This window comes from Pan troglodytes, chromosome 5 (assembly GCF_028858775.2).
Source record: "Pan troglodytes isolate AG18354 chromosome 5, NHGRI_mPanTro3-v2.0_pri, whole genome shotgun sequence".
Lineage (NCBI taxonomy): Eukaryota > Metazoa > Chordata > Mammalia > Primates > Hominidae > Pan > Pan troglodytes.
This window is the reverse complement of record NC_072403.2, coordinates 82,365,838-82,388,363: the sequence shown is the minus strand read 5'-3', so window position 1 is coordinate 82,388,363 and position 22,526 is coordinate 82,365,838. Positions and strand designations below refer to the sequence as shown.

General features: G+C 39.2%; 1 protein-coding gene across 35 annotated transcripts in view; it reads right to left on the bottom strand.

The window, feature by feature from the left end:
* The window catches only part of FAM135A (family with sequence similarity 135 member A), a 147,553-nt gene extending 129,173 nt beyond the window's left edge, over positions 1 to 18,380 (bottom strand). For 8 of the 35 annotated variants that reach the window (XR_010158062.1, XM_016955770.4, XM_016955779.4 and 5 more), the window contains exon 1: positions 17,973 to 18,191. Coding sequence is in view for 26 of the 35 variants with exons in the window: in XM_016955770.4 (XP_016811259.1) it covers positions 17,973 to 18,064 (92 nt within the window). In the remaining 9 variants the exon portion in view is untranslated. Of the gene's footprint in view, positions 1 to 3,582; positions 3,699 to 5,467; positions 5,562 to 13,174; positions 13,312 to 16,302; positions 16,389 to 17,972 lie in introns of all 35 variants that reach the window. The other 27 variants (XM_016955772.4, XM_063813168.1, XM_063813166.1 and 24 more) reach the window with 11 other exon arrangements.
* Between the last annotated feature and the right edge of the window lie 4,146 nt (positions 18,381 to 22,526).

Sequence of the window (22,526 nt, the reverse complement as noted above, 5' to 3'; positions counted from 1 at the left end):
CTAAAGAGTAACACTGTTTTACTTGGAAAGAACAATTTTACATGTTGATATTATGTTTATATTACACATTAAAATATTTTATAATTTTATAATGATATATTTTATATATAGGTCAGAGGACACTACATATATTTGAAAAATATTTTATAAACAGTAATGGTTTCCAAATAATCATTTTTTTCATGAATACAACTTAAGCAAGCAATTTGTTTTCTAGCTAGTCTTCAAATCTAACTCCAATACTGAATTGCTTTTTACACATTTAGCTTGTCAAAATCATGTTGTTAAAAACAAACCTACAAAATGTAACCTGTAGATTGATTTTTAAAATGTCACCTATATTTTGCTCTTCCTTATATTCAGACCTCTTACAGTGTGACTCCCATTAAGAAGTGGAGTGTAGTTGCCCACCTTTTAAATGTGGGCTGGCCTTACTTATGACTTGCTTTGGCCAGTCAGTATTTTGTGGTAGAGGTGTAACAGTGCATCATTTCCAAGCCTAGATGATACGAGGTCTGCTTGCATGGTTTCTCTCCTTTGGACCCATGCCTTGTCCATGAGAATAAGCTGCAGGATGAGAGACTGTGAAACAGAACTGAGACTGCCCAGCTGAGGCCACTCTGCATCCAGCTAGTGCCCGGCCAATCTGCCATCTGACTGTGCATTCATGAAGTGAGCCCAGCAAAGATGAGCCAAGCCACTCCAGATCAGTAGAACCGTTCAGATGATCCACAGACTTAGGAGCAAAAATAAATGTTTATTGCCATAATGCCATTGAGGCTTTGTGTTTGTGGTTAGCTGCATTATTGTGACAATAAACAATACAGAAATCAATACCTAGAAGTGGTGTGTGCCATAACAAAAACTTAAAATAAGTGGCATTAATTCTGGGGCCAAACTAACAGTTACAGCTACAAATGGTGGAAAAATAATGAGGAAACTATAGGAGATGAGGAAAATGGTAACCATGTTATGGAGTGATGTAATATGCTATCTTAAACTAACCTGGAATAATTCAGAAAATGTATCTAAGAAACTTTTGGGCTTAGCAAATTAATTTCCAAGCAGAATACCAAAAACGCCAACTGGTTGCTCCTAGCTAAGTATAAGGTTCTGCAAGATAGAGATGAACTAAAGAAAGAGCTAGTCATTTTATAAGCAGAATCTAGAAGAAATCTAGAGCAACTAGAACTTGCTGGGTTGGAAAATAAAACTGTTTCATCTGCAGTCTCCTGAAAATAAAACAAAGCCCATGAACAAAGATCAACTCAAGGATGTAGCTGTAGCTTCCTTTCTTAAGATCACTAAAAGAATTAAGATGTAAGCAGACATTCTCAGCATGACAAAAGGATTTTTAGAAAGTTGATGGGCATGATCCCACAGAATTCTAATCCCCAAGTAGCAGTGATTGGTAGATATGCTATCTAGAGAGCAAGCATGTCTCAAAAACAACTGTGGCTGTGGGCTTTAAAGCATGGAATAAACTTATCAGCCATATGGAAAGTCCACAAAGTTTTTTAAGTGAATTGTACTGGCCAAAAAGCCACCAGCCTGACTCGTGACCTCGCACTGTGACTTGCTTGGCCAATGGAATGCAGTGGAAGTAACAGTGTGTCAATTGAAGGAGACTTGCATCTTCTGCTCTCTTTCTTTTTTTGTTTTTTTTTTTTAGATAGAGTCTCACTCTGTCACCCAGGCTGGAGTGCAGTGGCACCATGTCGGCTCACTGAAACCTACGTCTCCTGGGTTCAAGCAATTCTTCTGCCTCAGCCTCCCGAGTAGCTGGGATTACAGGCGTCCACCACCACACCTGGGTAATTTTTATATTTTTAGTAGAGATGGGGCTTCACCATGTTGGCCAGGCTGGTCTCGAACTCCTGAACTCTGGTGATCTGCCCGCCTTGGCCTCCCAAAGTGCTGGGATTACAGGTGTGAGCCACCGCACCCGGCCTTCTGCTCTCTATCTCAGACTCTTGTCTCCACCATGAGAACAAGTCCAGGCTGGCCTGCTAAGAAATTAGAGACCATATAGAGCAGACCACAGCACAGGCACAGCTGTTTTTATTTTTTCAACAAGATGGTAAGGTCAAGGCAAAAAAAATAGAGAATCTCTTGCTCTACTTCTTCTGTTAGTCCCACTGCCACCACTCTTTGTATAGATCTCCAGATTTATATCTTGAGTTACTATCAAGTGCCTCTAAACTGTTTCCTAGGTTTCTATTTCTTCTACACAACCATCAGTCTAATGTATCATAATATCCATCATGTTAGTAAGTGCTTATTGTAATAATAGTGATAAAATTTTATTCTTACTTAGAAACTATTGATGGTTACCCAAATCCCTAGTGTCAACTCTTCTCTAGACATTAAAGTCTTTCACAAATATAACCTTGCCATTCTTTACTGCCTTTCTTCTGTAATTCTCCTAGAAAATATCCAATTTCCTAAATATTCTTTTTGATTAATTTTTATTTTTTTTAATGTTCCTTGAGATGGAGTCTTGCTCTGTTGCCCAGGCTGGAGTGCACTAGCGCAATCTCGGCTCACTGCAAACTCTGTCTCCTGGATTCAAGCGATTCTCCTGCCTCAGACTCCTAAGTAGCTGGGATTACAGGCGTGCACCACCACGCCCGGCTAATTTTTGTATTTTTAGTAGAGACAGGGTTTAACCATGTTGGCCAGGCTGGTCTCAAACTCCTGACCTCTGGTGATCCGCCCGCCTCGGCCTCCCAAAGTCCTGGGATTACAGGTGTGAGCCACCACACCTGGCCCCTAATTATTCTTAAAAATAACATGTTCGTTTCTATTTCCAACACTTGATTCATGTGGCTGTATTGAATCATGCTGTTCTCTTCTACAAATATGATCTTTCACTTTATACTTTGCCTATCCAAGTCTTAGCCATACTTTGATCTTATCCCTCCATAATGCCTTTTCTAACATACTAAACCAGAAAGACGTCTTTCTGTTGATTCCTAGAGCACCTCTTATATATACTTATTGATCTTAGCCAAAAGGCCAAGAAGTTATTACATTGCTTTATAGGTACCATTGATGAAGATTATTGTTATAGTGTTTTCGTGAAATAGTGAAAAGATGAAAACAAATGAAATACCCAACAGTGGGTGACTGTTAAATTATAACATGTCACAGTGTAATAGTTAATAATTAAAAATGATATTATAAAACTACATTCACTGGTACAGAAAAATCAAGTGAAATAAGCTTCATCATGTATGTTTGTATTTCTATTTAGTTGCTTTGTATGCATGTCTTATTTTTTCCCATTATACTATAAGATTTTAAAGAGCAAAAATTAGACCTTATACATTTACAGTAAAGTCCTCTCAAGGCTCACTACAAATTCATAAACACAGGTTCAGTATATCCAGCATTATCATTAAATTCATGTGAATAATCCCAAAATATCTATTTAATAAATAAAATTTATCTGAGAAAATAATTACTTGAATATAATTCATTGTTTTCCTTATATATGCTGGAATAAAAATATGTAATTAAATTTAAATTTAAACTGTACATCTTATGCAAAATATATCATTTTCACAATAAAATACATACCCTCTCTGAAACAAATCCACATTGTAGAACTTGTTTAGCTCCACAGAGAATTCTACCATTGCTTGAACTTCAGTCATTTTTAATTTATACCCAGAAGACTATTCTGATAACAGCACCTTTGTTAAGGAAAGGGAAAAAATCATGAGAAGCATAACAAAAATGCCAACTTATAAAAATGCTATTATTTATACATATTTTAGAATATGACACATAGGCAGAAAATAAAAACAAATTATTTTAGTGTACTTAACAACCTAACCCAACTAAATAGGACCAGAATGTACACTTACTAAGTTGCACTACTCTCTATAATTTAAGATTGTCCTGTCAGAAAGCTTTTTCTAAGATTTGTTACCCTTGATGACATTTATGTGATAATAAATAATACAACATATTGCTAAAAGAAACTCAACTTTATCTCTTATAGATAGTAACTTTTTTTAATAGTGAAGATATCTAATATTCTCTTCTTGTGCTACATTGCACATGTAAGTAACTCCAGAGTCAAAAAAAAAATTAACACTCTTCAATCCCCAGTTAAGCTGATGAAAGGTTTTTCTTTAAGTGAAGAAAAAAATTCTTAAATCACTTTTCACTTTTAAATTTAAAAAGAGAAAGAGATTTTTTCCTTTATTACAAATTCTAAAGTATTCAATTGCAAAGAAGTTGAAGAAAAGAAAATAGACAAGCACAAATAGAAAACATTCACAATTCCATCCACTGAAATACATACTTTGGTACGTTCTTCATGTGTGTGCATTTGTAAAATTTTTTAATAGTGGGATCAAACCACATGTACATTTTATCATCTGCTTATTTCACTTAATTATTCAGTGAACATATATGTCAATAAATGTAGTTTTACAATATTAATTTTTTTTTTTTTTTTTGTGAGACAGAGTCTCGCTCTGTCACTCAGGCTGGAGCGCAGTGGCGTGCTCTCAGCTCACTGCAATCCCCGCCTCCGGGGTTTAAGCCATTCTCCTGCCTCAGCCTTCTGAGTAGCTGGGACTATAGGCATGCGCCGTCATGCTCAGCTAATTTTTGTATTTTTAGTAGAGATGGGGTTTTGCCATGTTGGCCAGGCTGGTCTTGAACTCCTGGCCTCAAGTGATCTGCTCATCTCAGCCTCCCAAAGTGCTGGGATTACAGGCATGAACCACCGTGCCCGGCCATTAATTGTTAACTATGACACTGGGAACATGTTATAATTAAACAATCCCCTATTGTTGGGTGACTTCAGTAGTTTCCATTTTTTCACTATTTAAAAAAAATTATAACAATCATCCTTATCAACAGTACATATTTAAAAAATAACTTCTTGGACTGTTAAGTAAGCTAAGTGTAGAAAGCAATTTAGAGTAAGAAAGTGTTGGAAGACAATTCTTCACAAATCTCTCATGTTTCTGCACGTCTCACAAGCAGAGACATAGACAGCCTTTGTTCCAGACTATCTTTTCACGGATGTTTGTATAATGAACAATCTTAGAAGTCAGAGATAGTGTCTTATACTAGAACAAAGGGCAGATTTGTCTACTGTTCTGTATAATACAGATAAAGCCTCCCTCCAGGAAAAAAGTCAGGCAGGTTTACTGTCCATTCTAAAAGACTTAGGTTCCCCTAATTCAGGGTTCTTCTCCTGTAACACAAACTACTCACATACAGGTGTCACCTGGTACTCTAGCTAGTGCTATGAGCATAAACAATCCTTGACCTTGATCCATGACTCTCACGTCCTGCCAACATCCATGGCACCGTGGCAGACTAACTTGTCAGCTTGCAAGTGGGGTAAAATCTCAGACCCTTCCCAATTCTTGAAGCAGTTCTTCATAGAAATTTGGCAAATACTCGAATCTATTAAGTGCAAAAAAAGTTATATTCTTACCTCTGCTTTTCAAAGCCTCATTTTTAACATTATTAAATAACCAATCTTGTACTTCCAGTTACTGATTCCCGTTGTTAAAAATACACCGTTCCCCCTATGAGAAAAAAAAGTAACATCTCAAACCAAATAGTAGACATAAAAAAGTCTGTCTTAAGGAAACCTATGTTTTGTTAGTTACTTACTATTTTCAATTTATATAAAAGATATATGTCCTTCGAAGGCTTATGAATAAGTTTTAGAGACTTTTTTCATTCACAATTTCAATATCAATATTAACTATTATATCTCTATTAAGGATTAACTTACATATAATTCAAAGTACAATAACAAATAGAGTACTTTCTTAGTTCAGTAGGAACCCTCATGAATACACAAAACATTATAAGCTCATTAATTTTTAAGAGGTGGAACTCACCATTTTAAAGTAACTCCCTGAGTAGGTATGTATGTATGTGTGTGCATGTATGCATACATGTATGTATGTGTGTATAAAGAACTATTTAAAATACTTTGACACAATGATTGCTTCAATGTGCTATGGATAGTTTTCCTCACATTTCAAATACTGCTTAAATTTTTTAAAAATCTATCTTTTGTCCTTGGTATAATTATTTTAGGTACTAAAAATGTTGGAATAAAGACCACATTCACTCTTTGATACAGAGTTTTTCTTCTCTCCATTATAAAGATGTAGACTTTACCAGCTCCCATAACTGCTATTTTAAACTTTAATAGTCACATCAAAAGATTTTCTGGTAACTATTTCTAAGATCAAACAATGCTATCTTTATATAAGATATTCCCCATTTTGTGGAAATGATGTCGAAGATAGCTTCTCCTGTACATATATTCTTGAGTGCAGGGTTTAGATTATGTTCTGGTTTTGATTCTAAGTAAAGTTTGGCCAAGTCTCTATGCCTTAACTTACTCAGGTATAAAATGGGTATTTGTTCATTCAAACATTTATTGAACACCTACTATAGGCTAGGAATTGTAGTAAGTATGAGGTATAGCTAAGTTCTTGATCTCAAAAGTTAACTAGCCATCAGGAAGAGGTATACTCTGTGTGTGTGTGTAATACATATTTTATATATATAAATATATATTAGATATATAGAATATATATATGAATAGCATAATGCTTAAAATATAGGTTTGGGATTTGGGTCCAGATAGCACCCATACCACCTAACTCAGTAAGCTGGCCTTTTCCTTAATACAGAAATTAATATCAGAATTAAGACACTGCTATAACAAAATCCTAAAACGTGGTACTAGCTTAGTAATTAGGTAGCAGGCAGAAGGAGAACATACTACTACGATACTAATAACCACTGTTATGTGGAAATAAAACAATTGATTAAACTGTTGCCTACAATAATCTGCAAAACCAGTGCCCAGAAAAAGCCCATAGTCCCAGAAAAAGTACATGAAAAATGCCACAATACCGGGTGTTGGTGGTTCTTCGCCATGTTTACTCAAGCAAGAATTGGCTAGTTTGTAAGCAAAGATGGAAAGAAATAAGGCCGCTTAAATGTGGGGCCTTGCAGCCAATACCCCATATATCAGGTTTAGTGCCTTGGTCAAAGGAATTCTTGACAAAACAAAGGGATCCAGCTCTGCAGTTAAGATTAGATTAAGGATGCTGCCATCCCACCAATACTTGTTGTTTCAAATAGTTTTAAGACAGTGACCATTAAAATGAGGGATGAGGATGTGCTTAATTAAAATGAGGCCATCAAAAGATGTTGGGTGCATAGACAGAAATAAATAAGGCAGGCTTAAGAACCACATCCAGAAAATAACTTTGGTGTAGTTACTGGCACAGAGAACTGAATGGAGAGAAACGTATAAGAATCCTATTATGTTTCTGACGGAATGGTATTTGTCAAATAAATTATAAGCTAGGGTGCAAAGGCTTGTGACTGTGTAACTTGCAAGCTGGCAAACCTGCAGTAGCAAGAAGCAGGCTATGAAAACTGAATAGCCTTCAAAGTGGGCAAACTTTCAACATCAACTTCAGATGTGGCCACAGAGGTTAATGTAAGGAAGAAACACCCAGACAGCAAAGACAGGGATCTTAATGCAATGAATATTGACATTCATTCTTACCAGAAAGCAGAACTAAGGATATTAATCCACTGCGAGGGCATGAGATCTTCATCATTCTCGTGAAAAGAGTTTTTTCATTGTTTATTTTCCCAAATGGGAGATTTTATTACTGTTTTCCTGTTTCTGATCCACTATAATATGTTGGGTATGTGTGGGAGGGATGGAGGAGGAGTAGATAACTGTGATTTGTTTATAGGTCACTGGACTTGCAGATCTGAAAGTACTGTGCCTCTCAGTGAGCTTGGATTAATGCAACTAATGGATGGTACTATGGGTTGTCTCCCTTGAGGAAGAAATATAGGAATATTATTAACAGGTAGGATGAAGGCCAAAGTGGCAGACTGTGGTAGACTGCTTGTCACATCTGTTTTCCCTTCCTTTTAGCCAAATGGTCACCCAGCCTGAGACTATATTTCCCAACCTCCCTTGATGTCAAGTGATCCTATCCATGGAATGTAAACTGAAGTGAAACATGTAATATCTGCTTCACTTGTTTAAAAGGAAATTCTTTGCTCTGGACTTCATCTGCTTCCCTTTTTCTTACAGGCTGGAATACCAACTTGACAGTGTCCCTAGTTTTGATCACATAGATTAGGACCAAGTCCTCAAGAACGGTAAAGCAAAAAAATGGACAAATTCTGGATTACCGAATGTCTTCCCTACCTAGACTGCTCAGACTTTCACGTCTCGTAACTCTTTGTTACAGCAGCTATACCTACTCTATACCCTAACTAATATATTCCCCCTCTTCAGGCTATTTTCAAAAAACCAGCTTTTGTCTCTCTCCTCTGTTCCAAACCCTCTGTGGCTTCCAATCTTACTGCCTTAAAATGGCTTATAAAATTATATGATGTAATCTGAATCTTCTCTGACTTCATCTCCTACGATTCTCCTCACTCCCATCATACTTATTTCCTTTCTACTCTTTGAACACATGAAATATATTCCTGTCTCAGGGCCTCTGCACTCGTTGTTCCCTGGAACATTCTTCTCTCCAGATATCCACAGGACTCACTCCTTCAGTTCCCTCTGGCCTTGACTCAAATACCAGCTTCTCAATTAGGCCTTTTCTGGCTGCACTATCAAAAATATTAATTCCTTATTCCTGGCATACCATATCCCTTTAGTCCTTTATTTTTTCCTCAGCACCTATCCCCACCTAACATACTAAATATTTTACTTATTAGTCTTTAATGTTTCTCCTCCACTAAAATGAAAGTTCCATGAAGGCAGGACATTCTGACTACTTTGTTCACTGCTATATTCCTATTGTCTGGCACATAGTACTCAACTTAATATTTAAGGAAAAATAAATTAGCATTAAAGATTCCATAAATAGTAACTATTATTACTTGTCTCCAATTGAAACTCAACCAACTTGGAGAAAGGAATTATTACACTGATATACTGAAAGCAGAAATATGCATGAACAAATTTTGGTGATAAAATTCCTTTATCAGTATAAGTTCAAGGCCTGTTTGCAGTTTCTTCCACTCTTACTCTTGTATCCTGTTGTGCTTTTTGTTCTATTGTTGCTGCCTAATTTCCTTTAATCTACCTCTTTTGTACTGATTATCCCCTAAATAGAAACATACATGTACAGATATATACATAATGATGCTGATAAATCTGTTTTCCACTACCTCCCCTCTGCCTAACAGAAGGAATATTTTTATTTTTGTGGTAGAAGAAAAAATACAAAAAAGGGACTAAAGGAAAAGGAGAGCAGGCAAAAGAGAGCAAGGGAAAAAAAATTCAGAGGACTGTTGGAGTCAAAGGGGATCTGTCTGATCCTCTTCTTAGAAACTACTTGTTTTCCAGCTATAGGGAGCAATGGCTACTTAGCTCCAGTCAGTTCTTGCTGGCGTAACACTATCAGGGTCTTCTAAATTTTCAAGAGGTAGTTGGAAGTCTTTTTTGTCCCTAAAGGGGAAATCTCCTTAATTTTAGATGCCACCAACTAGTTATAAAAACAAAACAAACTGTGTATTTCTAACAAAATTCAACAACAGAGAAAATTCATTCTGTGGGCAAACAGTGCAAAATCTCTTGCTTACACAGATTCTTAACGCCACTTATGAACCAAAAAAACTCAGGTCTGTCCTCTCAAGAAGTTGCAGAAAGAGCTTTTTTCCTTTTACCCAGACGATGCACGGCAGATTCTCCATTGCAAGGAACTCTCTGTATCTACAAGAAGCTAAGAGTTTCATGACCCTCCTGCACAGTCTGCTGGCTGGTTTGGAACCTGTTACTTTAAACCTATGCCTTTGAAATGACTGGAATCAGCTGACTTACCGGAGACTGAATTGTTCATTCTGTTCTACTGGCCCTGGCAAAGTGACATAAAACTGAAATCATCTGGAGGTCTATTCAAATGGGGCTCCTTACTGGGTCATATCCCAGGTCACTAAGTGAGAATCCAGCCAAGTAAACTACAAACACCAATCCAAAAAAGCTAGAGGGGGATCCCAAACAGGAAATGACTCTGAAACTAAGTGAGAAACTTACGTGAAAAGCCCTTAGAGACAAGAAGGGATTTGATTTCTCTGCCAGTCAAATCTGATAGGGTAAACAATCTGACAACTACCTTATTAATACCTTGGGGAAAGTTAGCTTACTCTCAAAGAAACAAACTTACTGATTAATCTGAAAGACATTCTTGGTCCTCTAGAGCTGCTCTGTCCAACATGGTGGCCATTGTAACATGTGTCCACCGAACGAGTGAAATGTGACTACTGTGACTGAAAAACTGAATTTTTAATTTTATTTAATTTTAAATTAATTTAAATTTAAATCCAAACACAGAAGCACTGTAAAATATTTTTCCATTAAACATAGCTTTATCATTTTGATGGGATTACATTTTACCTTAATAGTTAAAAATGTAGAACACTAAAAAAAAGTAGTGTGGGCCAGGCGTGGTGGCTCACACCTATAATCCCAGCACTTTGGGAGGCTGAGACAAGCAGACTGCTTGAGCTCTCAGGAGTTCGAGACCAGCCTGGGCAACATGGCAAAACCCTGTCTCTATATAAAATACAAAAATTAGCTGGGTGTGGTAGTGCACACTTGTGGTCCTAGCTACTCAGAAAGCTGAGGTGGGAGGACTGCTTGAGCCCAGGAGGTTGAGGCTGCAGTGAGCTGAGATCACGCCACACACTCCAGCCTGGGCGACACAGTAAGACTCTGTCTCCAAAAACAAACAAAAAAAAGTAGTGTGTGCTGAGGTATGCTGTAAGTATAAAGTATACAAAGAATTTCAAAGACTTAGTACAAAAAAGAACATAAATATCTCATTAATATGTTTTTAAAATATTTATCACATCTTGAAATAATGTTTTGAAAATATGGATTAAATTACTATTAAAATTAATTTTACTTATTTTTAATTTTTTAAATGTGGTTATTAGAAAAATTTAAATTATACATCTCACATACTTCTATTGGATAGCATAGTCTAGGAATACCAAGCCATCCCTTTAACTGCTGGAGTGTATAGTTAACTCCTTCAAATATAGTACTAAGTACATAAAACCATACAAAGTTCCTAAGACTACAGGCATCTTTGCTCCATCAGATCAGCTGAGTTACATCCAATATCCACAAAGGAGAGTCCAGGCATGGATATCTGGAAAAATGTGGGAGACGTTCCTGCACCATCCACAGTGATCCTAAAACAATAGCTAACTACACCTTGCACACAGTCAGAATTCATGAGTGCTTCAGAACCTAAAAGAGGAAATGGACACATCCAAAACTAAGAGACACAGGTCCCTCAAGATGGACTGGAGACCACAGGGAATGATCAGATTCTCTCACAGAAATCATCAAACAGCCTTGACTCCTGAATTATGAACCCACAGATGCCCTGAGGATGTTCTTTCTCCTAAGCTAGAGGGTAAAGAAGTTGAACAAATTGGAGATTCCAGACACTCCCTTTTGTCACTCTAAGGAAAAACGGTACTGCTTCCATAAACTATGGTGACAACAGCTCCAGTTTCTACTTCCAAGTTAGCATCCATGAAACAAATTGGTTCAAAGCCCAAAATACTGATAGTCTGAATAACGATGCCCAAAAGATACCACATAAGGCAAAAGTCGCCTACAGACCGAATTAAAAACGCTTAAAAATCCCTTAGGCCTCATGTTGGCAACGAATATATCTCATTATGCACAATATATTCACTTTTTCCTTTAGCTTTAAGAAAAAATTCGATTTCTTCACCTGAACACCAGAGAATGTAGTAAACGTGGATTCAGGGGCCATATTGTACAAAAAATATACATACTTTGAAATGTTCATTCAATGTAATGAGAGGCTCACATTATGAGAGACATATGAGAACTGATACCAAATGAAGGAACAGCAGATTCACACACAATTAGATGAGGGGCTTACACTATGACAATATGTGGGAACTGAGACTGACATTCCAGATCTGAGACCAACCGAGGGAAAAACACGTAATCTGCATACTATTTAATTAAATTCAAGTTTGCTAAACAGAAATATGATGGGAATGATGGGAACAGAGAGATGTTCTAAATCTAGAAGGAGGTTAATGCAGTACATTTAATACTAGGTAGTCTAATTTTGCATTGATGTTCTTGGGCCTTCTCTAAAGGAATAAGCAAGAAGCCCAAAACAGGAATACTTTTTTTTTTTTTTGAGACGAAGTCTCGCTCTGTCACCCAGGCTGGAGTGCAGTGGCGCGATCTCGGCTCACTCCAACTTCTGCCTCCCAGGTTCAAGTGACTCTCCTGCCTCAGCCTCCCAAGCAGCTGGGACTACAGGCGTGCGCCACCACGCCCAGCTAATTTTTGTATTTTTAGTACAGACTGGGTTTCACCATATTGGCCAGGCTGGTCTTGAACTCCTGACCTCGTGATCTGCCTGCCTCGGCCTCCCAAAGTGCTGGGATTACAGGCGTGAGCCACCATGCCTGGCCAAAACAGGAATACTCTTAGAAATCTTGAGAATGCTGTTCTGTTGTAAATAACAAAGTATTATTGTGACAGTCATGTTCTGTAGCCGACCCAGCGGAGTAGGAAAATGAGTTTCTTGGCAGAAGGTACACCTAGCTGCCATCTTTCCTAAATCCCAGTCACCTATAGCACAGAACTCCAATCAACATAAGCTCTGGCCCTTACAGTCTTTGAGCTAATCTTGACCAAGTCAGACCATACAGCAGTAAACTGCAAACAATCAGCCAGTGACATGTGGATTAGTCTTGCATCCCCAAACCTGCTATCTGGTGTAAATTCTGGCCACCTGAATTGGTTAGGTCTGTATTGGTTTGGTTCAGCCCGACTATCTGAGTTATAGTCGTATTTCTTGATTTACATTCAGTTTCCTTCTTGATTGGCTGAGGCCCTGACCTCCTGCCCATCTTTGTAAGTAAGCTCCCTCTTACAGGGACTAAACATGCTCAGTCACTGGATTATATCCCTGCTCTAAAATGACCAGGCCAGGTCAGGCACAGTGGCTCATGCCTGTAATCCCAGCACTTTGGGTGGATCACCTGCGGTCAGGAGTTCGAGACCAGCCTGGCCAACATAGCGAAACCCTGTCTCTACTAAAAATAAGAAAATTACCTGGGTGTGATGGCACGGGCCTGTAATCCCAGCTACTCAGGAAGCTGAGACAGGAGAATCGCTTGAATCCTTAAGGAGGAGGTTGCAGTGAGCTGAGATCACACCACTGCACTCCAGCCTGGGTAACAGAGCAGACTCTGGCTCAATAAATAAATAAATAAATAAATAAACAAACAAATAAATTAAATAAAATGACCAAGCCAGCTGTCACTTGCCTCACTCTGTAGATCATCATCACTCATGACCTTCTTTTGCCCTACAATCATTCACATATACAACTTTTATCACAAACATTATCTCATTTTAAAAGTGATTCACAGCAAAGGTGAGCTTAGTAGAATCATTACACTAAAGGGCACAAAGTAAGGAAAATCCCTTGTCTAGAAACTTTTGCAGCCACTCCTCACTCATCAAAATGAACTCATGAGGGCCAGCCATATGCCATATTGCATGAATTATAGAAATACTTAAGAAAAAAATAGAACACTAATTTTTTCTCCTTGGTGGAGAGGGTGAGAAAGGACATCTTCCAAAGGAAAGACAATGAGAATCGCTTTTTAGAATATAAGACAAACTATGTTTTAAAAAGCTATATGTTTCTCTGTTGATGATACCAAATATAGTAAACCTGAGGCTGTTCTAAAAATCTGGGATTCTCAATTCCAAAAGATAAAAGAGATGGTAAAGGGTATACAGGCTTCCACAGTCTTACATTTTTTATTGCCAATAAGGGCTGACCTTGCTGCTTAGACATTTATAGATAGCAGTATTTCCAATGTAAGCCCTTGACTTGCTGGCAATCTGAAGACATCAAAGAGCAAGTGTCATAGTTAACACTGCTCTAAAAACAATCATGAATGAAACAGCTGCATCCTATAGGCAACTTCAAGGGCATTTCAATAAAGGAATACTTATTCTAGTTCAGGTTAAATTAAGACCAGTAGCAAAAGAACATTTCATAACACTTAACAGAAATGTCCCAGACTACAGCCAGGCATAGTAGTTCATGCCTGTAATCCCAGCACTTTGGGTGGCTGAGGCGGGAGAATCACTTGAGGCCAGGAGTTTGAGACCAGCTGGCCAATATGGCGAAACCCCATCTCTACTAAAAATACAAAAATTAGCCAGGTGTGGTGGCCTGGGCATGTAATTCCAGCTACTTGGGAGGCTGAGGCACATGAATCGCTTGAATCCGGGAGGTAGAGGCAATACAGTGGGACTCTGTCAAAAAAAAAAAAAAAAGTCCCAGTCTATTATCAATATATTCATAACATAATTTAGAAATATGTTCTATATTCTGGATGATCTCATAGAGACCTAATGCCATAAAAGGAAATATGCTATAATTTTCTCAGAATGGTTTCTCGGTTGAGAGATAGTTTATCAAATTTTTTTCATCAAAATAAGAACTACCTGAAGGGTTAGTTACTCAAGTAGGAGATGTCTCTTAATGGTATAATATGCCTGATACTTTTACATTTCTATTAGGAAAAAAGAAGCTAATATTTCTTCTAAATTTAGCACATTATCAATAACCAAGTATGTACCTGTTAACAACTGCCAATCTTTAAAAATAAAATGTGAACCTACTGTGGAGTTGTTTCACTTTATTCCTTCTGAAAAACCTAGACCTGCCTAATCACTTATGCTTTGTAACTTTTCTGAAAAACCACTGAGTCCATTAAGAATGATTTCTTCTATATCACCATTCTGCTTCTTATTCCTCTTTCTTTCTTTTAATTAGGAGAGGGTTTCGCTCTGTTGCCCAGGCTGGTCTTGAACTCCTGGCCTCAAGAGATCCTCCTGCCTCAGCCTCCCCAAGTGCTAGAATTACAGGCATGAGCCACCACACCCCACCTTATTCCTAGTCATCTCTAAACCTTCTTCCTGACAAACAACTCATGAAAAAACACTTCAAATCTATATGCCCTCAGCTCCATCCATTTATTTAAATGCACACATGTACATATAAAAAACTCAATGTTAAAGCACTTTTTCCTCAATACCTAGAATCAAAGCAAAGGAAATCCTTGGCTTTTCTACCCCCTGAACAGCCCTCACAACAAGGATTTAATGTAAACAAAATAAAGATTTTATTTAATGTAAACAAAATAAAAATATAAAACAGAAAATTAAGGATTAACTAAAGATATAGGTGTAACTCTTACATTTCCTTTCAGTGTCAACTCGTGGCAAACAAAAGGAATATCTGTTTTACAAACTGAATGCTGCAGTGTCTGTTTCACTGTGTATGAACATTAACTAATGTTCACACATTAGTTAATGTACTAATTAGAAAACTCTAGTACATTAGAACTGCTGCTTCTCAAGGAAGCTTGCACTTCTTTCAAAGCCAGGTCATTTTATTTGGTACATCTATCTAGTACATTAGAAAAGTCTAATAGAGTGCTAGTCCACAGTTCACCAGCATTCTACTAGACTTTTCACAGAAGTCTGAAATTTAAAAAAGAAATGTTTGATTTGGGATTTAAGCAGTCAATTATACTCTTACTACACAGTCTAAAATTAAAGAGATAAAAACTAAGTATTTATATAGCAATTTTTGTCTGCGGTGGCCCTAAGCATGTTTAAATGATTAGGGCTTGCTTTGCTATTAATTACCTTACAGCTGGAGATACTGAGATACACAGGTTAAGTGGGTTCTACAAACTAATGTCATGAGTCATCATAAGAGCTCATATATTCTGACTAGAAATTCTAGTCTTCTGCCTGCTGTCCACCACAAATCCCTATTTAATTTATAAGAGCACAGGAACCAACTCACTAAAAATACCAGCAAGAATTTGTAGGCATTTACTTTTTGAAAATGAATGTTTACCTAAAAATAAAAAGACCTGGCTTTTTATTTGAAGGAAGTGCAAGCTTCCTTGAGAAGCAGCAGTTTCTTTATTTGCATTTGAAAAATCATTTTTAAAAAATCTTAAAAGCTGATGAGTGCATCACCTCTTACCATACACAACAATTGCTAGTTCTTCTCAAAGAAGTGTGGTTTGAAGACACCAGAGCCTCCTAGTTTTACTTTAAATCACTTTGAATAAGGAACTACACTTTTTTTTTTGCCTTGGTATTTCCCTTCTTAAAACAGAAACAGAAAACTTAATTCCTACCTGACACAGACAACATAAGGAAGAATTTGTTTGTGGACTGCTTTGAGATTCCAGAACCAAATACATAATCCAGTTGATCTTCAACCCTACAATAAAGACAAACTTCACTAAACATAACTGCTTCAGCAGATGCCTTCAAAATAAGATACTGTACCATTATTTATGGAAAGAGAAGTTTTATTTAAGCCAAATCTTGATCACAATGCAATGGAGGAAAAAAATTACAAAACCGTTTAGAAAGTTCTTCTGCTCAATTAAAAGTTAATACTTCTCACGTATGTCTCCTATAAGCACACTAATTCTAAAGGTAGCAGAAATTGTATGCATTTATTAGAGAACAGAGACTCTCAGGAAAATTATGCAATCAGTTGCAATAACAAATGTATAAAACAAATTAATAATACATTTTAAAAAAGAAATTCTGTTAAATTTCATTTAAGATTAGTTCTTGGACAGCTACACCTAATGGAGGACAAGAAAATTTCCACATTTTAAGTGTATGTTTGTAGGTCAACCTTTAACAAGTCTTAACCCACTATAGTTTCATGAAGTCTGTACTCAAGTTGCTTTTCCAGGCATGTCAGGTAAACATAATTCTTAAAAATTAAAGCTTTAATCAGTAAGTGTAACCGATTTATTGCTACTGTCACTCTTTTGATGATACTTCCACCAACCGGTAAAGAAAGAAGAAATGTTATTAAACTGGAAGATGAACTAGAAACATTGAGTGGATACCTAGCTTAGGCAGAAAGCAGCAAGGACTAGAAGGGTATGTCACAAAGAAGTCTTCAGAGATTTAATAAAAAGTAAAACAAATGGAATGAAGTTAAGAGGCTTGACTTATACAAATGGGGGGGAGGGTGGAAGAGTTTTGGAGGGGAAAAAATTAAGATTAGAGACTCACTGGGTGCAGAATGGAAAAGGACGTGAGGATAGGGGCCATTAGACAGAAAGCGATGAAGCAGGGTACCAGAGGAAAGAGAAGGGAGTGAGGGTTTCCGAAGCTAAGATGGGGCATGGAATGAACTCCAATGCAAAGCGATGCTAAAGCAAAACACAATCGGCAACTAACAAAAAGGGAACCAGGAGGAAGTACCGAAAGGAGGTGGATGAGAGGAAAATAAAACCAAGGAAGAAATTATGGAGGTAACAAGAGTGAGAAACCTGGTCGGCCAGGGTAAGGAGCTCCGGACAGGGAAGAGCCAGGCAAGGGATGGAAGCACACAGATACGCTGCTTCCCAAGGAGGGACCACCCGGGCAAAAAGACACGTGGGAGGCGCGGGATGAAAAAGCAGAACCACGAAAGCGGGTAAAGGAGGGACAGAGCGACGAAGATGGAGCAGGGGTGAAGGGCAAACACGCTAGGCGGGAGGTTCAGGAAGAACGGGTCGAGGGACGCGCGCAGGGGCAGGGGCGGCCGCGGGCACCGGGAGAGCAGCGCGCCGCGGCCCCTCGCCTCCCTCAGAGCGCTCCGCACCGCCGTCCCCACCGACCTTCAGCGGGGCCGGGGCCAGGCTCCGACCGCCAGCAGTCGGGTGAGGGGCCGCGGCGGGCGAACGGCGGACGAAGAGGAGGCCGCTTCCTTCCTGGCCCCTGGGCAAGAGGGACGGAGGGAGGGGTCGTGGGTGTCGGGAGCCGGGGGAGCCAGAGGGGACAGTAAGGGGGTTACCTCTCGCCCGGCTCGGCCTCTTCCCCCGCCTGTCGAACGGAGGAGCTCGTTGTCCAGCTGCAAGAAGACGGCCCGACCCGGGTCAGCACCATCCCGCCCCGGGCCCCCTCACATCGCCATCACAGCAACCGCAAACACCGCAACCGCGGAGCCGGTTCGTCACCGCGGCTCGGCTACTGGCCCAGTGCGGCCAGCGAGCATGCGCAGTCGCCCCAGTCCCGCGGGAGCCCGGGCCAGCCGGCTATACCTGCGATCAACAGGTCCCCGGCCGCACGGCCCCGCCCCCGGCCTCTCTCACCTCCTCCTCCCGCCTCTTCCCTCCCCTCTCGGAGGCTAGGCCCCGCCCCTTCAAGCTCCGTGCCCCGCCCTTCAGGAGCTTCAACTGCCCCTCCAGCTCCAGCGCCAACTGAGATTTCGAGAGATTTGTCCTCCCTACCAGGCTCCCGTTCCCAAGTTCCCGCGAGAACGGGAGGTTTGCGTCAATAAAAGGCGCGCGTCAAGAAAAGGGGCTCGCTTGTGGGTTTAAGGGATGGAAGTTGGAGGTGGTTGAAGAGCAGTGAACAAGAAGAGGGCAAAAACACGGAGTTCGAGAACTTTAGCCGTTTTTCTCACAATGTTGTGTCTCCTTTTCTCTCTTTAGCTCCTCCGTGCAGTCCCGGGTAGAGAGCTCGGTCCCTGCGCTAGTCGATTTGTGCAGTAGGAAAGGAGGCTGCAGGGGATCTGCGCGGGGGCAGGACAGCTGCCTTTCGGGACCCAGTGTTTGCATCTTGGGAGATGTGGGTGCTGATCTGGTTGTTTCTTGGTTTATGACGCCAAAAAGGGCGGGAGGGGGCTGATGAAGTGAAGCCTTTCGCTAATACATTCCCTTAACAGAAGCCCACGAAGGATCATTGATTTATTTCACTCTTCCCTGTTTCTGAACCTTATCTGGCAAAAACTTTTGTGGTGCATAAAGTTCAGTATGTTGCTAAAGCTGAGTTAATGAAAGGAAAATTTCAGCTGCGACTCTTGTTTTAAAAATGAATCTAGGATGGATAGTGGTGTTGGTTGCACAACAATGAATGGACATAATGCTACTGAACTGTGCACTTAAAAATGGTTAAAATGGTAAATTTTCTGTTATGTATATTTTACCACAATAAGAATGAATTAGAAGGGAAAAGCTTTGTGCATTCATTTGAAAGTAATGGTGATGTCTTGTAGGCCATTTAGGGGACAGGTTTTGAATATATCTTTGTACCAGTTTTTTTTTTTTTCGAGTGTGTGTGTGAGACAGAGCATTGCTCCGTCGCCCAGGCGGGAGTGCAGTAATGTGATCTCGGCTCACTGCAACCTCTGCCTCCGGAGTTCAAGCAATTCTCCTGTCTCAGCCTCCCTAGTAGCTGGGACTACAGGCGCACACCACCACGCCCGACTACTTTTTGTATTGCTAGTAGAGACGTGGTCTCACCATATTGGTCAGGCTGGTTTCGAACTCCTGACCTTAGGTGATCCACCCGCCTTGGCCTTCCAAAGTGCTGGGATTACAGGCCTAAGACACCGTGCCCGGCTTGTACCAGTTTTTACATGATTGGGTGTCCTCTTATCCTGTGAACCAATTTATTTGCATTTGTATGAATGGCCTGCTTTCCTGATTTCTAATTTGTCCCTTCTTTTATAGCCCTATACCATTTTACTATCCTTGCTAAACAGGCTTTTATTGCTTGTTTTGTGACTTGAACTTTAGCCTCAAAATTGGAAAGGCTTTTTCTGTTTTTTTTTTTAGTTCCAGCCATGTCTTAGGAGAATATAGTAAACAACCAATTATTTGCATTTCCACGTCCGTGCATCCCTAAAACACACAGTGTGCCAAGATTCTTTCCCTGTTCCACGTTCTTTTTATTCAAATCACATTGTTAACTCATCTGCTGTGTGCCAGGCAGTGTGCTAATCTTGGAAGATACCAACATGAATGAAAAAGAACTTGGGTGGAGTGTTTGCATTATTACCCTATGATGTAATGTGTATAGTGCAGAGATAAATGCACAGAGAGCTATTGAAGCTCAGAAGAAGCATTAATCCAACTTTGGGAAGAGGTCATGGGTCAGGAAAAACTTCCAGGAGAAAATGATTCCAGAGAGTTGAAGTGGGATGTCTTGTGGTGGCGGTTGGGAGGAGTAAAGGGAAAAGGATTGCTTGAACAGAAGCTGTACAGTAAGAAACTGGTCTTTGTGCTGAACTAAAACTAAGACTTCTATGCCACTGTTTAGGGATGTGAGGCTGGAGAAGTTGACAAGGATCATGGTGAGCCTTCAAAAAAAGTCAAATCAGTTCAACCATTATATATATATATATATTTATTGCTTATTAGATATTTGCCAAATACTGTGCTAGTTGCTGAGGGATATAATGAAGGTTAAGGGTCAGTCTAAAATCTCAGAGTTTGCAATCTAGTAGGGGTAGACAGGCATGTAAAAACAAACAAACAAAAAAAACAAGTTCTGCTACAGAGTTAAAATTGGGGTAGGTACGGGGTTGTCTGGGAACCCAGAAGAGGAGCACTTAACTAACCTAGAGATTTAGCAAGACTTCCTGGTAATTATCTATTGATAGAAGAATATAAAATAATCTCCTAAAGAAATAAGAAAATTCACCTGGGGTGGCTCACTCCTGTAATCCCGGCATTTTGGGAAGCCGAGGCAGGCAGATCACTTGAGGTCAGGAATTTGAGACCAGCCTGGGTTTAGTAGAGAAACCCCATCTCTACTAAAAATAAAAAAATTGCCGGGCGTGGTGGCAGGCGCCTGTAATCCCAGCTACTCCAGAGGCTGAGGCATGGGAATCACTCGAACCTGGGAGGTGGAGGTTGCAGTGAGCCGAGATCGTGCCACTGCATTCCAGCCTGGGTGACAGAGTGCGACTCCATCGCAAAAAAAACAAAACAAACAGCAACAACAACAACAAAAACAATAAGAAATACGAAAATTTATGGCATTTACTGAGGTACAGACTACTAGAGAGTATAGCACACTGATCTAATTGTCAGATTACCTGGTTCTAATTCTAGAGTCTACAGTATACTGTGTTATCTTGAGAGTCTCTTATCTTCTCTAGGTCTGTTTTCTCTCAAATATAAGAAGATAATCACATTATATAGACTTTGAATTCCTTTAGAAATTTGTGTAGAAATTTCCTGATTCTAAATTTACTTCCCATATTTATCTTCCCAAGTTTGGTGTCACCCATTATGCTGCTAATAAACAGTTTTGTGTCACATTTAATGTACATTAACATTTTATGTTATATGTGTCCTTTTCAATCTATGTTGTGCTCAAGGAATATAAGATTTGGAATCCTTTCTATCTTGTAATTGGTTTACATAATTTAACTTTGGCATGGAGTGTTTTTGAATGTTTGCTAAACCCTTCTAACTGTGGAGTATTCTCTTAATCCAAAGATCAGGTTATCTCTCCCGTTCTCGGTTGCACAACATTGATTCAGCTAAAGATTGAGACAGTAGAAGAAATGAATATTGTAAATTTGAAAACAGCCTCATGAAGGCCGGGCACAGTGGCTCATGCCTGTAATCCCAGCACTTTGGGAGGCCTAGGCGGGTGGATCACGAGGTTAGGAGTTCGACAGCAGCCTGGCCAACATAGTGAAACCCTGTCTCTACCAAAAACACAAAAATTAGCCAGGCGTGGTGGTGAGTGCCTGTAATCGCAGCTACTTGGGAGGCTGAGGCAGGAGAATCACTGGAATCCTGGAGGCAGAGATTGCAGTGAGCCGAGATTGCACCACTGCACTACAGCCTGGGCGGCAGAGCAAGACTGCATCTCAAAAAAAAAAAAAAAAGAAAGAAAAAGAAAATAGCCTCATGAAGGATGTCTCATATTTGTCAGATGCTAAACATTAATTTACTAAAAAAAAAAATAAGCTGGCTTTTTCCTTACTGGGCTTTATGATTTTTAAAATATTCCTGTTGTAAGTATGGTCATTATTTGAAAATTAAAAATGAGATATAGTCAAAGTTATTCCACAACTATATATATATACACACACACATATATATACACACATATATATACATGTATATACACACGTATATATATATACACATATATACACACGTATATATATATACACACACACACACACACATTTTAATTTCGACTTCTATTTTAGATATAGAAGGTGTATGTTCAGATTTGTTACAGGGGTATATTGTACCCAGATAGTGAGCATAGTACCCAGCAAGTAGTTTTTCAACCCACACTCCGCTGCCTCCGTTCCTCCTCTAGTAGTCCATAGTGTCTACTGTTCCCATGTTTATGTCTAACACAGCTATATTTGATGCTTCCCTTTCTTTAGTTTCCTGTCCATTCCATTTCCATGTCTTGTCTGACTTTCTTTCAAAATATTTTGTCTGTTTCAAAATGCTTCTGTAGTCCAAGGAAAAGTCAAACTTGAACAAAAAGAGGAACATCTCTTCTGGTGAGACTGGAGAAAAGGATTTAAGGTACAATGTGAATGGAAGTTAATGTAATTTGTAGATTTTAAATCTACATTTTACAG